The sequence below is a fragment of the Hemiscyllium ocellatum genome, chromosome 20 (assembly GCF_020745735.1).
Source record: "Hemiscyllium ocellatum isolate sHemOce1 chromosome 20, sHemOce1.pat.X.cur, whole genome shotgun sequence".
In the NCBI taxonomy this organism is placed as follows: Eukaryota; Metazoa; Chordata; class Chondrichthyes; order Orectolobiformes; family Hemiscylliidae; genus Hemiscyllium; species Hemiscyllium ocellatum.
In genome coordinates, this window is record NC_083420.1 from 15,552,334 (window position 1) to 15,567,284 (window position 14,951).

Here is a 14,951-nt window from a genome sequence, read left to right on the forward strand (position 1 = left end):
TAATCTTGAGCACCCGAGGAAACTCCTGCAAGTACGGGGAAAACTCCACTCGGACAGTCACTAACAGATGGAATGGAACCCGGGTCCCTGGCGCTGGGTGGCAGCAGCGCAAACCTCTGAGTCACTATACCGCCATTTTTGGAGCTGTTGTGACTTGGACCTGGACCTCTCAGTTCGTGGGTACGGTCATTACCACTGCATCACAAGGGGGCTGTGAAACCAGAATACTGCCAAACTCAGCTTCGAGATGTTCCTGAACACTTCTCTGGAGTGGATGGCACTCTAAACCAGGCCTCTGGGTCCAAGGTTAGGGACGACCACTGCACCACAAGAGGCTTATTAAATTAGATAATTGCAAAGTCTTCGCCACTCAACTTGCTGCCAAAGTCTTAGGTCAGACGTTGGTCTGATTGTCCGGCTGTGCTATCACTTCCATGAGTGCTAGTATTGCCGGAAAAGACGGAGTATACAGAAAGGTTTCGGGGATTCAAAGCGTGTAGGTATCTTAGAGCCCGAGGTGGGAGTAGAGTGGCTTGTAGTGTCAAGTTATTGTGTTGCGCGGGAGTGGAATTCTGTGGACTGATAAATGCAGGGCAAAGTCTGTTTGGCGGTATACGTCTCCCCACTTCTTCCTTCACGTAGGTTTCTTTTTTAAAGAGGTACTGTATCCTGTCTGAGAACTATAGCCAATCGTATTTTGGTATGGGCGGGTAATATTGGGGTCAATTTAGTTCGAGCTTTCAGCAAGGCTCAGTTGATCCTTTGTTGTTTATTTATATACCACTGGCAAGGTAAAGAGATACCGAGAAATAGCGAACTAGCAGGGGAAGAAAAATAGCAGCAATTCAACCAGGTAGTGGTTGGAAAAACAACATGCAGCGGAGGTAAAAGGCCAACTAATTAAGGGCTGTTCAAACAAAATGATTCTAACTTATATGCCAGCATTTTCCTTGAAATTCGTTTGGTATTCCTCCCTCTACCTTGTCCCAGGTATTGCATCTCAATACCTGGTTGCAATAAATAATTTGAACCAAGGGACTACGGTCAATCCTAGTTGAACATTGAATATGAATTAACAAGTGTACCAGGGTGCTGCAAGTAACTGATTCATTTTGATTTTGTGGTTATGTGTTCTGAAATCTCAATTTTTTTACAAAACGTTTGTCATTACTTTGTTTTTCTTTCTAGTTTTACTGGGTATACTGCTGCCATATTCGACATGATATAAAATGAATGTTCTAATAAATCGTTTTGGTAGAGTGAAGCTACGAATAAGAAATGTCAATCCATTTTATTTGGCAAATTGCAATCAAAGACTTTTCTGGACATTGAAGACACAATTCAGATCATTCTCAAATAATAAGACTTGTAAGCCTCAGAATTTCACAGACTATGAATCTATTAAACAGCAGTACAAACCACAAGTGCCAGAATACTTCAATTTTGCAAGGGATATCCTCGATAAGTGGAGTGAAATGGAAAAGGTACTTTAAATACAAATTATAGCTCTATTATACAACAGGGTTATAATGCAAATATCTGTGAAATTAGAATGGTTAATGAATTCGCCCATGTTAGGAATAATTGAATAGTTGGTTCATGCATTCCCTACCTCAGTAAGTTTTAACTTCTGCAAAGTTAAGACTTTTGCCAATTATGGCCATTCTAAAATGATAAATGTGTTAATGTTCATGTTCAGAACTAAGAGAGGAAACTTATTTGGCATGATTTTCTAAAATTACAAAAACTATACAAATATTCATTTAAATTTGATTTTAAAATGTACAAAATTGTTAGAAATGGGTAATTTCAAGGACAGTGAGAGAAAGTGAGGACCGCACATGCTGGAGATCAGAGTCGAAAATGTGTGCTGGAAAAGCACAGCAGGTCAGGCAGCTTCCGGGAGGCAAGAGAATCGAAGTTTTGAGGATAAGCCCTTAATCAGGAATCAGGCTTGTGGGCTCCAGGGCTGAGAGATAAATGGAAGGGGTTGCAGGGGGCGGGGAAGGTAGCTGAGAATGTGATAGGTAGATGAAGGGGGTGGAGAAGGTGATAAGCTGGAGAGGTGGGTGGAGCGGACAGATGGGAAAGGTGATGGACAGGTCAAGAGGGCTGTACCAAGTTGGATGCTTGGGACTGGGATAATATTGGGGGACGAGAACCTAGGAAACTGGTGAAATCCACATTGATATCGTGTGGTTCTAAGGTGGAATATGAGGTGTTTTTCCTCCAGGCATCGGGTGGTAAAGGTTTGGCGATGGAGAAGGCTCAGGACCTGCATGTCCTTGGTGGAGTGGGAAGGGGGGTTGAAGTGTTCATCCACGGGGAAGTGGGGTTGGTTGGTGCGGTGCCCCAGGGATGTTCTCTGAAATGATCTGCAAGTTGCCGTCCTGTCTCCCTGATGTAGAGGAGACCATATCGGGTGCAACGTTTACAGTCAATAGCATTGGTGCAGGTACAGTAAATTTCTGTGGGATGTGGAAGGATCCTTTGGGGCCTTAGACAGAGGTGAGCGGGGAGGTATGGGCACAAGTTTGCACTTCCTGCAGTGGCAGGGGAAGGTACTGGGAGTGGGGGGGGTGTGTGTGTGGGTGGAGAGGGGGAGTCCATGGATCTAACGAGGGAGTCACGGAGGGAATGGTTGCTCTGGAGTGCTGATGGGGGGGGAAGGAAATATATCTCTGGTGGTGGGGCTTGTTTGTAGATGGCGGAAGTGGCAGAGGATGATGTGATGTAATGCCTCATTTTCTGCCTTGGGACCCTGCAACCACCCAGGATCAATGTAGATTTCACTAGTTTCCTCATTTCCCATCCCCCCACATTATCCCAGTCCTCAGCCTCCAGCTCAGCACTGACCTCTTGACTTGTCCATCAGCTTTCCTATCTAGTCACTGCACCTCCTCTCTAACCTATCACCTTCCCCACCTTCATCTGACTATCACATTCTCAGCTACCTTTCCCCCCCAACCCACCCCCCTCCCATTTATCTCTCAGCCTCTGGCCCACAGGCTTCATGCCTGATAAAGGACTTATGCCCAAAATGTTGATTCTTCAGCTTCTATAATAATTTCAGGGACAGTATATCACTGACCAGAACTTGCTATGAAAAACAAAATTGTGGTAATATTGATACATAGATTAAACTTTCTAAAAAGAAAATGTATTTTTTTCACTAAATCATATTCAAATACAGTGGTTTCTGTGGAAAATGTTTTGAGGTATGGTGCCTTCAGACACTTGTATTTTTACTGATTCCACTGATATTTTCACATTACACATTTCAGGCTGGAAGCAGAGGTTCAAATCCTGCTTTCTGGTGGTTGAGTGAACACGGGCAAGAAGTGAAATGGAGTTTCCAGGATCTTGACATTTACTCTAAGAAGGTGGCCAATGTCCTGTCAGATGCCTGTGATCTACAGTTAAAGGATCGAGTCATTGTTATTCTGTCCAGAGTTCCAGAATGGTGGCTTATAAACATAGCATGCATCAGAACAGGTAAAATAATGTGGTCAACATGTCTTTTGATGGATGTTTAGTAAAAGACATCTGAATTGGTTTGAATTTAATTAGCTTTATTGTCTCACAAATTCAGTGAGTACAGTGAAACATGTATACATAACCACCTGCAGCGCCACCTTAGGTACAATTTCTTTAGTCACAAGGTCTTAGAAAATTGAGAAATAAAATATCCAGCATTTCAAAACTAAAGGTCCAGAACAGCACTCCTCCAACCCATACCTGGCAGTTCACCTCCAGTCCACACCCACCCCCGGTTTGAGACCACACTGGGCTTCACCCTGAGGATCATGACACTGGGAGATTGCTCTAGACTACCCCGCTGAGCCTGAGGACCCCAGGCCATAATAGGAGCTATCGTCAGAGGCAGGGAGTCATCTGCCAGGAGGGAAGAAGAAAAGAAAACACCAAGAGGGTAAAAAAAGAGAAGAAAAGAAGGAGATGATAGGGCAGAGCAGATGGTCTCTGACTGAAGCAACCTACTGTGCCACCAACTTGAACCATTTCTTTATTTTGCTGACCTATAAGAGATTGTATCATAGCAAGCAGACTCAAAATCAGAACCTTGTAAGGAGTTCCAAATAACTTGTGCATGTTGCTCTTAGTTGACAGATTTGTAACCATTTTTGTTTTAAGCCTGCAATTATTGGCAAAATGGATGCTGAGTTGAATGGATGCATCAATGATTTGTGGCCTTTCCAAACTATATGTAATTCATTCGCCTCCCACTTAATTACACTTGCAAGTCATGCATTGCATTTTTTTAATAAAACTTTATCTGTTAAAAAAATTAAGTCATTATTAGCAAAATTTGAGAAGATTTGTAGCTCAGGTTGAGGTTTTGGATGTAGTTGTGGTTCTGTTCCCACAGCTGGGAATTTGTGTTGTAGGCGTTTCATCCCCTGTCTAGGTGACATCCTCAGTGCTTGGGAGCCTCCTGTGAAGCACCTCTGTGATGTTTCCTCCAGCATTTATAGTGGTTTGTATCTGCCGCTTCCGGTTGTCAGTTCCAGCTGTCCGCTGCAGTGGCCGGTATATTGGGTCCAGATCGATGTGCTTGTTGATTGAATCTGTGGATGAGTGCCATGCCTCTAGGTATTCCCTGGCTGTTCTCTGTTTGGCTTGTCCCATCATAGTAGTGTTGTCCCAGTCAAACTCATGTTGCTTGTCATCTGCGTGTGTGGCTACTAAGGATAGCTGGTTGTGTCATTTCGTGGCTAGTTGGTGTTTTGGATGTAGGTTTGCTCGCTGAGCTGGAAGATTCATTTTCAGATGTTTCACCACCATACTAGGTAACATCTTCAGTGAGCCTCCAGATGAAGCACTGTGGGTGTTTCCTGCTTTCTATTTATTGAGTTTCCTTGGGGTGGTGATGTCATTTCCTGTGTGGTGTCATTTACTATGGTGATTTCATTTCCAGTTGTTTTTCTCTGGGGGTGGTAAATGGGATCCAAGTAAATGTGTTCCGGTTGGAATGCCATGCTTCTAGGAATTTTTATGTGTCTCTGTTTGGCTTGTCCTAGGATGGATGTGTGGTCCCAGTCAAAGTGGTGTGCTCCCTTATCTGTATGTATGGATACCAGTGAGAGAGGGTCATGTCTTTTCTTGGCTAGTTGACGTTTGTGTATCCTGGTGGGTAGTTTTCTGCCTGTTTGTCCAATGCAATGTTTGTTACAGTCCTTGCACGGTATTTTGTGAATGACATTAGTTTTGCTCGTTGTCTGTATAGAGTCTTTCAAGTTCATTAGCTACTTTTTTAGTTTGTTGGTAGGTTTGTGGGCTTCCATGATGCCAAAGGGTCTGAGTAGTCTGGCAGTCATATCCGAGATGTCTTTGATGTAGGGGAGAGTGGCTAGGGTTTCTGGAATTGTTTTGTCTGCTTGTTTGGATTTTTTGCTGAGAAATCAGTGGACTGTATTCATTGGGTACCCATTCTTTTTGAATACACTGTATAGGTGATTTTCCTCGGTGCTGCAGTTTGTGGTGACTTGTTGAAATAATGTTCTGATGCTGCTTCGTTTCTGGATGTTGGAATGATTCCTTCTGTAGTTCAATATTTGGTCCATATGTGTTGTTTTCCTGTAGACGCTGGTTTGAAGTTTCCCATTGACTGTTCGCTCTACTGTGACATCTAGGAATGGCAGTTTGTTGTTGTTTTCCTCCTCTTTAGTGAATTTTATGCCAGTACTATGAACCTTCTAGCTCAATAAGCAAACCTACATCCATTAAGTCATTACATCTGTAAGAAAATTAACCAGGTTCTGTTGGTAGATTTTTGGTGTTTTAGTGATCCAATTGAACCTTCAGTTTTGGACCACTAATTTGTAGTCCACTCTAGAGTAAGAAATTTCCTTGAAGAATATACAGTAATAAGACTGAGTAGTAACAAATTGGATAGCTTGGATGCAGTGGTAATGTCCCTATCTCTGAGTCAGATGTTTTGGTTTTAAGTCCTTTTCCAGGACTTGAGACCATGGAAGGTGTGTTTATGAAGCAGCCAAGCCAAGCAATAATATCCTACATATTCTTCCAGAGTTCCACCCTTCATACCTAAGGCTATTGATTTTTGTGAGCTGCAGAAACGGTCATAAGTATACCACAGACCCATAGAATAAAATGCCTACGGTGTGGAAGCAGGCCATTCAGCACATTGAATCCACACCAATCTTCCAAAGAATGTCCCATCCAGACCCACCCTCTTCTCTATTTCTGTAGCTTGCATTTCCCATGGCTAATTGACCTCAACTGCATATTCCTGGACACTATGAGCAATTTAGCATGGCCAATCCACTTAACCTGGAACTGTGGGAGGAAATCAGAGCACTGGAGGAATTCCATGCAGACACAGGAAGCATGTACAACATCCACACGGCTACCTGATGAAGTAGCAGCGCTCCAAACTCTAGTGCTTCCAAATAAGACAGTTGGAGTATAACCTGGTATTGTGTGTTTTTTTTAACTTTGTCCACCCCAGTCCTATACCAACTCCTCCACATCAAAACTCCACACACAGTTACCCAAGGGTGGAATCAAGCCAATGCTGTGAGGCAGCAGTGCTAACCACTAAGCCACTGTATTGTCCATAACCCTGTACTGAATAATAAGACATAAACAGAAAATACTGAAATGTTCTGCAAGGTGAGCAGCGTCTGTGGAAAAGAACACATTTAACTTTTAAAGTCTATGACCTTCAGACTGGAAGACATTACAGCTACAGCAAAGAAGCAGCCCTCCAAAAGCTTGTACTTCCAAATCAGTCACAAAAATGGGGTGGCACAGTGGCTTAGTGGTTAGCACTGCTGCCTCACAGCACCAGGATCCCAGGTTGGATTCCAGGCTTGGGCGACTGTGCGAACTCCACAGACATTCTCCCCGTGTCTGCATGGGTTCCTGGTGCTCCGGTTTCCTCCCATAATCCAAAAGATGTGCAGGTTGGGTGAATTGGCCAAGCTAAATTAGTCAGAGGAAACTGGGTCCGGGTGGGTTGCTCGTTGGAGGGTCAGTGTGGACTGGTTGGGCCAAAGGGCCTGTTTCCACATTGTAGGGAATCTAATCATAACAATTTTTAAACAAATACAGGCAGGGATAGGAAAGAGGAAAGAAGAACAAGAGTGAAGATCTAAGTTTTGGTAGAAGGCAGGTGACATTTATTGTGCGGAAAAACTATTGCAATTACCTGTCTGAAACATGGGAGCAATGGTTACGATCAGAAATTGTTGAACTCCACCCTGAGTTTTCTATGCTCTTATAAATTTTAGATTACACCTTTCCAACTACAGTGAAAAATGTGATTCTTAAGATTTCAGTGAAATAGTGTACAGGCTGGAACAATGTGGTCAGAATAGAAATGAGACAGTGGGCAGTCTTTCCAGCCAGCTCTTGAACGATGTGAGCACTGGCAAGTCAGTCTATTAAAATTTGACAAGAATGGGAAAATGGGATTCTTGACTTAGAATAATATTTAACTTTCCCAAGGTTCTAGCAGTGAGACAAGAATCTCACTAGTGAGCAGCAAGGGCCCTATTTGCTTGCACTAACATGTCATTATTACAGAATCTCACCTCATTTATCTGGGTTTTTTTTATTTTCCCAGACATCGGAGAGAAACAAGACAGCAACAATTTCTGACAAACTTTGAGCAGGTGCCTGACAGCTGCAACTCATCAATGTCTTCTCTGCATATCCATTTTACCCAGCATTCCCTAACATCTCAGGGCACATTTCATTGTACCTGAATGCCTGCATCCTCTATCCATTCATGTTGGCATTGGCAAAGCACCAATGTAACCACGTCAAAGAGCACATTTGAGACTTAGTTTTCCAACAGCTCAGCACTTAAACACCAAGCTCCAAAGTACAGTATTAATGCTTATGCTTGCAAGCTAAAAGTAGATGTTCAGCAATCACTCAGTCTGCATTTGGTATTCCCAGTATCAAAAAGGAACACTAGAAGAGAAAGAAGATTATGCTCGGTTGCATTGACCAGGGTTGGTGAAGTTGCTGTTCCTTCCAGTGCGCTGTCATCATGAAATGCATCTTCCTCTCTACTCCCCATTTTTTCTTTGCAATATCTTGGACTATCACGTTCTTTTTGGCACCCTTACAAAGTGCAGGAGATGAAATACTTGTCTTTTTATCTCCCACTTCTCAATATGCTGGACCCTGAACATTCATAGGTGAAAGTGTGATTTAATGATACTACTTTGAATTTAGCATCTTTAATTTGTTTCTCAAAATATAGTATCTGTATACCAAAAGGATATGTGGAGATTGATAAATATTTTCTGAACATTTTGTTCAATTTGCAAATGTAATCCTAAGCTCCTGGTCACTTGTTGTTGTGGTAAAACAATGGCTTTAATAGGTGTATTTTTTTTTATTATGAAGAGACATTGGGACAGTGGTGCTAACTGAGCTGTTCCTGGCCAATAAAGTAAGCAGCTTGAGAGGCCATGGGCTTTTTTAAAAAGTTCAAACAATAGGAGTAGCATGAAAGGGTGGAGTCAGGCTCCCACAGAACCAGGGTTTTAGTTTAGTTTTCAGTAACTGTTGGGGTTTTGAAGCTGCCATATGTTTCTCCTGACTACTGCAAAATGCTCAAGTTCTCCCTGTCTGCCAGAATTTTCTTTTGATGTTCTTTTCTCCTGGACTGGAGAAATACTGAATGCCAGATGATCTATTTTACTGAATTTGTCTTTGAGTATGTTTACAGGATGCTTCTATATTGGAACAGTGGCTGTTAAGTATTTAAATAATCTATTTATTCTGTTAAGTTTTCAATAGAGTTAAAGTTTGTATTTTAACTGCAGGGGAAGAACAAAGTCTGTTCTGCTTAAAACCAATGAGTGTAACCAACTGAATTACATCTAGAACACAACATCTTACACTTGCCTTTAAATCAGATAAAAGTTAGGATCTAGACTATCTTCTTGAAATGTTTGCAGGGGATTTGGTCTGGACCATAACATTGTTTTAATTCTCTGTACTACCTCCACTCCAATCTCTCTGTCGTGGCCTCTTGCACCATTCCAAGAAAGTTTATTGGGAACTCAAAAAAATTTTTTTTTTTTTGAATTTAGCACTTTACAACCTTTTGGATGCTGAATTCAGATATTGATAATCTATCCCCTTTTTGTTTTTCATACTTGAGGTGGTGATTCATTAAATCATCCTTACATTCTACTTTTAATACATAAAGAAGAAATTTATTTCTTTCCCCTTTCCTTCTTCACTGCATATCAGTGTACTTGAACCTGTTATATCTGTAATGTTTTCCAGTTCTGTTGGAAGGGCATAAAACTGAACTCTTAATCCTTCCACGAACAAATACTACTTTGTCTGCTGAGTACTTCCAGCATCTTCAGTTTATGTGATAGGTTTCCAACATTTTATTTTGCATTATAGATAATACAGATCAGGTTTGTTGCTTCGAAAAATTCAAAATTATCTGAATTGATAAATTAATTTCAATTAATTCTAACACTTTTTTTGCAAATATTTAGGTATTAGTCTTTTTGTTTGTGCTCTGTTTAGGTACTGTACTGATCCCTGGCACAACTCAGTTAACAGCCACCGATATTTTACACCGGCTTCAAGCCTCCAAAGCAAAATGCATCATTACAGATGACAGCCTGGTGGATGCTGTAGATTTGGTGGCATCCAAGTGCTCGTCTCTCAAAGTAAAGGTGACAATATCGCATACACAAAGAGGGGGATGGATAAACTTCCAAGATCTTTTCCGGTTAGTAATAACTGTATTCACATGGAGTCATTTTAAAATTGATTTGTACTTCATGACCTCAAAGTAAACATGCTTCAAACATATGTATAGATAGTGACAACATTTTCAATTAAGGTATTGAAACTGTTTAATATTTAGTCAGTTAACTGGGTTGAATTGGAATAGTGATACGCTGTGAAATTCTTATCACTTCAAGGAGCTTTGAACACCATAATTGTTTGATCAGTTAATTAAATAAATATTATTTTTAGTTGAACATTTTATTGTGTATTTATTTTGATAATGTTGCAATAATTTTGCTGTACCAGTTTTTATGAAATTCAAGTGTAATGCTGAAGGGTAGAATTCTAGGATACCAGGTTTTCAGTCACCCTTTGAAAAGCACTGTTTTGATGCAAGCTATTTTGGAACTAAAGAGAGTTCAAGAACACTGCTGTTTTAATTAATATGTTTTCATCTCTGTTGGGCACTTTCAGCCTATTCTAATTGTGTTGATGGTAGCAGTGGCCTGCAACCACCAACACTGTGCTATCTGATCTCCAAAAACCCCTCATTTCTTTTCGGTAACTACTTGCAACATTCCTAGTATCCACCTATATAATTGAATATGTGATACATGTGGAACCCATCCCACTGAATTCATTTTGTTAAAGTATAAGTAGAAATCCCTGAAGGTAGAAGATTATGAACACAAAAATCTATTTATTGGTAATAAACTATAAGTGAGCTGGAAGAATTTCTACCAAAGATTGTTCACTGTCTTACTTGTCCTTTGGCAGAAGCTGAAAAAGGTGTGAATGAGCTACTTAAAACCAACACAAATGTAAATTCGAAAGAAAAAAGTATCAGTTTTTCATGTACTTCAATTGTGCATATTACATATGATAAGCACAGCTGTTTCGGACTGAAATTAAATGAAACACTTTAAAAATGCTATAACAAGTAACTTAATATTGACATTTTACACTAATAACTAATGCTTTTTGCATATGATTGGTACAAAAGAAAATTTAATATCCATTTTAAATGGGGGATGGTTACGTAGTGAATACGCATAATATAAAGGAGGAATGATTACCAGGTCCATGATACTCACCATATCAATTGGATGGTGCAGTAGTATGCATCCTCCAGGTGGTATGAGTGGTCCCAGATTTACAAGCATCTGACTTTAGAAATCTCAAGCTTGTAAATTATATCCAACATGCAAACATTTCCTTTTTTTTAAAAGCAGCTATTTTACTGTCCCTGCATTTTGTTCCATATTTGTGTCATTTTCAGATAAGCTCAACTAACCTCTGGGAGTCTGTATATTGTATCATCAGATTAAAGTTGTACATTTCATTCATTTTTAGATGCAGCAGACTTCTTCTACCCTATATCTGATACTGTTCAATGTTTCTATGATTTTTTAAAGAAAAAAAATGCCCTTGCATCCTAGTTATGCTTTCACGTGTATCATTTTACAGTCTTTCAATCTCCAGTCATTCACTAATATTTTCTTTTATATTAAATTAAATATTAGACATTGCACTATGAAGAAAATTCTTGCAATGAGGTTGTCTAAAAATTTAAATGCAATATGTGTTCTCAAATATTTGTATAAGTATTTTGCTACAATGGGAGTTGACTTGCACAATCTATTTCCAGTGAGATCAAATGCCTTGAATATTCTTGTTTGTGACCTGTTATGGATACTTTGTGCCTTTCATGTATGTTTCACTATCTTTATAAGTGAGCTGCATAAACACTATTTATTATGAGAGGAAGTAAAAATGAATAACATGTCATTGAGGTAAATTTACAGAACAGCATTTATGATTAGACTCAGACTCTTCTTTACAAGGAGATGATAAGGAAACAAGGAAATCTTTAGCAATCTGCAAACATGGGCAAGTGTCAGGGGTTCAGGACTTCATTCAATTTTGTTTAATCCATTTTCAGTCCAGTCCCTCAAGTGGGAAGGCTTACAGGATGAAGGAGCCAGAGATTGCAAGGAAGAGGGTGTCAGATTGTGTGGAGAGATCCTGGGTCAAAATTGCTAGGGCAATTGGATTCCAGGAGGACTAGTTCACTGATGTTCAACATCAAATAATGAACAGGGAGTCTAGAGACCACAGTAAGGGTGGCAATTTGAGGCAAGATGGTTTGGAGGAATCAGAGGAGATGAAAGCATTCGTGCTGCAGAAGGAATGCTGGATAAGCAGTTAACATTCTATCCAAATGGCTACCAAAATCTAGGGCATGTTGCCTTATTTGATTATTACAATTAATTGTCTTTCTTTTAGTACAAAGTTAAAGAGAGATTCATACAGAATGGAAATTGGCCCTTTAGCTTACAATGTCTGTGCTAATCTACAAATACCAAATACATTAATCCCATTTACTTGCACTTGGTCCATAACCTACAATGCCCAGTAAAATTAACATCAATGTTTGGAAAAATAATGGAATCCAAACTGAGGAGAGAATAGGGCACATTAAAAATGGGAAAAAAGGTAATAAGTACTAATCTTGAATCTTAAAAAGGAAAATCTTGCTTGATCAGTTTTATTCTGTTTTTGAGGAGGTAGGTGATAATGCAGGCGATGTCATTTATCTGGTTTTTCAAAAGCCTTTCAATTAGGTGTCCTATAGTAGTCTAATTAATAGGTCAGAGAATGTGGAGTCCTTCTGTAAAAAGTATCCCATTCCAGACTGACAAGATCAGAGAAAATCTTCGAGTAAAAAATGAGGTCTGCAGATGCTGGAGATCACAGCTGCAAATGTGTTGCTGGTCAAAGCACAGCAGGTTAGGCAGCATCTCAGGAATAGAGAATTCGACGTTTCGAGCATAAGCCCTTCATCAGGAATAAGAGAGAGAGAGCCAAGCCGGCTGAGATAAAAGGTAGGGAGGAGGGACTAGGGGGAGGGGCGATGGAGGTGGGATAGGTGGAAGGAGGTCAAGGTGAGGGTGATAGGCCGGTGTGGGGTGGGGGCGGAGAGGTCAGGAAGAGGATTGCAGGTTAGGAGGGCGGTGCTGAGTTGAGGGAACCGACTGAGACAAGGTGGGGGGAGGGGAAATGAGCTCATTTCCCCTCCCCCCACCTTGTCTCAGTCGGTTCCCTCAACTCAGCACCGCCCTCCTAACCTGCAATCCTCTTCCTGACCTCTCCGCCCCCACCCCACTCCGGCCTATCACCCTCACCTTGACCTCCTTCCACCTATCCCACCTCCATCGCCCCTCCCCCTAGTCCCTCCTCCCTACCTTTTATCTCAGCCGGCTTGGCTCTCTCTCTCTTATTCCTGATGAAGGGCTTATGCTCGAAACGTCGAATTCTCTATTCCTGAGATGCTGCCTAACCTGCTGTGCTTTGACCAGCAACACATTTGCAGCTGACAAGATCAGAGAATCCATCTAAAATAAGTGACAAAATAAATTCTGGGTGAATCCAAGATTTGAAGCAGAGAGCTGGAGTTTGAGTGCATCAATTACTAAAAATTGGCCACCATACCAGAAAGAAGATTTTATTACAGAATAGTTGAACCTTGGTTCGACTGTTTGTAGAGTGCTGCATGCAGGTTAGGTTGCCACATTGTGAAAAAGATTTGAAAGACTTGGTTTACAAGGATGATATCCACAAATGCATTATATCCATATCAGAAAAGGATGAAAATGTAGGCTTTCTATTAACCAAATAGAACCCCTTTTAAAATGCTGGACGATCTCAAAAGAGTGAATACAAGAAATGTATGTTCCTTTCCACAACAGAAACTAACTGGCATTATCAATATAAGGCGAGAGAAAGTGAGAACTGTAGATGCTGGAGATCAATGTCAAAAAGTATGGAAAAGCACAGCCGGTCAGGCAGCATCCGAGGAACAGGAGAGTTGACATTAGCATAAGCTCTTCAGCAGGAATGTGTTGGGGGGGGAACCTCAATAAAGGCATCACCTTCATCCCACTATATGCTCCCACATCAACAAATTCAAAACATGTCGTGACATTGGATTTTTCTTCCTCTGCCTCCGTGCTTATTTTTTCCATCAGGACTTCTACCCACTCTCCGAGGACTCCTTCACCCACCTCCAACATACTCCATCCAGTGGACACCTAGTGCTGGTCTGTTACCTGCCCTCTATCTCTTTGTCTCCAACTCGTGCAGTGACATTAACCAACTCATTAACCACTCCAATCTCTCACCCTCACAACGCACAGCCCTCCATTCCCTCAGCTCCAATTCTAACCTCACTATCAAACCAGCAGACAAGGGGGTGCAGTGGTAGTTTGGCACACTGACCTGTACGCTGCTGAAACCAGGCGTCAACCTACTGACACCTCCTACTGTCCCCTCGACCACAACCTCACCTCCCATCACCAAACTATCATCTCAGACCATCCACAACCTCATCATCACCACAGGGGATCTCCCATCTACACCCTCCAACCTCAGAGTCCAGGAACCCTGTGCTGCCCCAGTCAACCTATCATCTCTGCCTGATCCCGCCAACCAAACTTATCTCCTTATACCTTGACACCATCCTATCCCACTTGGTCCAAGATCTCCCCACATACATTCAGGACCACCCAAGTCCTCCACCTCTGCCATGACTTTCGGTTCCCTGGCCCCCAATGCCTCATCTTCACCATGGGCATCCAGTCCCTGTACACATCCAACCATCATGGCAAAGGCCTCCAACCCCTCTGTTTCTTCCTCTTCCACCGACCCAACCAGTCCCCTTCCACGACATACTAATTCGATTGGCTGAACTTTTCCTCACCATCAACAATTTCTCCTTTTGAAGCCTCCCACTACCAAAGGGGGAGCCATGGGCCTGGCTATGCCTGCCTCTTTGGATACATGGAACAGTCTATCTTCCGCAGCTACACCGGCACTATTTCCCACCTTTTCCTCCGCATATCAGTAACTGGATCAGCGCCACCTCGTGCTCCCATGGGGAGGTTGAACAGTTCATCAACTTCATGAACACCTTGCCACCCTGACATCAAGTTCACCTATATCATCTTAGACACTTCCCTCCCCTTCCTGGACCTCTCTATCTCCATTTACAGCAACCAACTCACCTCACTAATTCAAACCCACCGACTCTCACAGCTACCTGGACTACACCACCTCCTGTAAAAATGCTATTCCTTACTCCCAGTTCCTCTGCCGCATCTGCTCCTAGGAGGACCAATTCCACTCTAGAACGT

The 14,951-nt window shown here is 41.6% G+C and overlaps 1 protein-coding gene across 4 annotated transcripts in view; it reads left to right on the plus strand.

Annotated features, from left to right (window-relative positions):
* The first annotated feature begins 145 nt into the window (after nt 1-145).
* The window catches only part of LOC132825146 (acyl-coenzyme A synthetase ACSM3, mitochondrial-like), a 67,360-nt gene continuing 52,554 nt past the window's right edge, over nt 146-14,951 (plus strand). For 2 of the 4 annotated variants that reach the window (XM_060840158.1, XM_060840161.1), the window contains exons 1-4: nt 147-306; nt 1,189-1,484; nt 3,285-3,495; nt 9,550-9,757. In XM_060840158.1, the coding sequence (XP_060696141.1) occupies nt 1,230-1,484; nt 3,285-3,495; nt 9,550-9,757 (674 nt within the window). In that variant the 5' untranslated portion in view covers nt 147-306; nt 1,189-1,229. Of the gene's footprint in view, nt 307-427; nt 497-1,188; nt 1,485-3,284; nt 3,496-9,549; nt 9,758-14,951 lie in introns of those variants that run through there. The other 2 variants (XM_060840159.1, XM_060840160.1) reach the window with 2 other exon arrangements.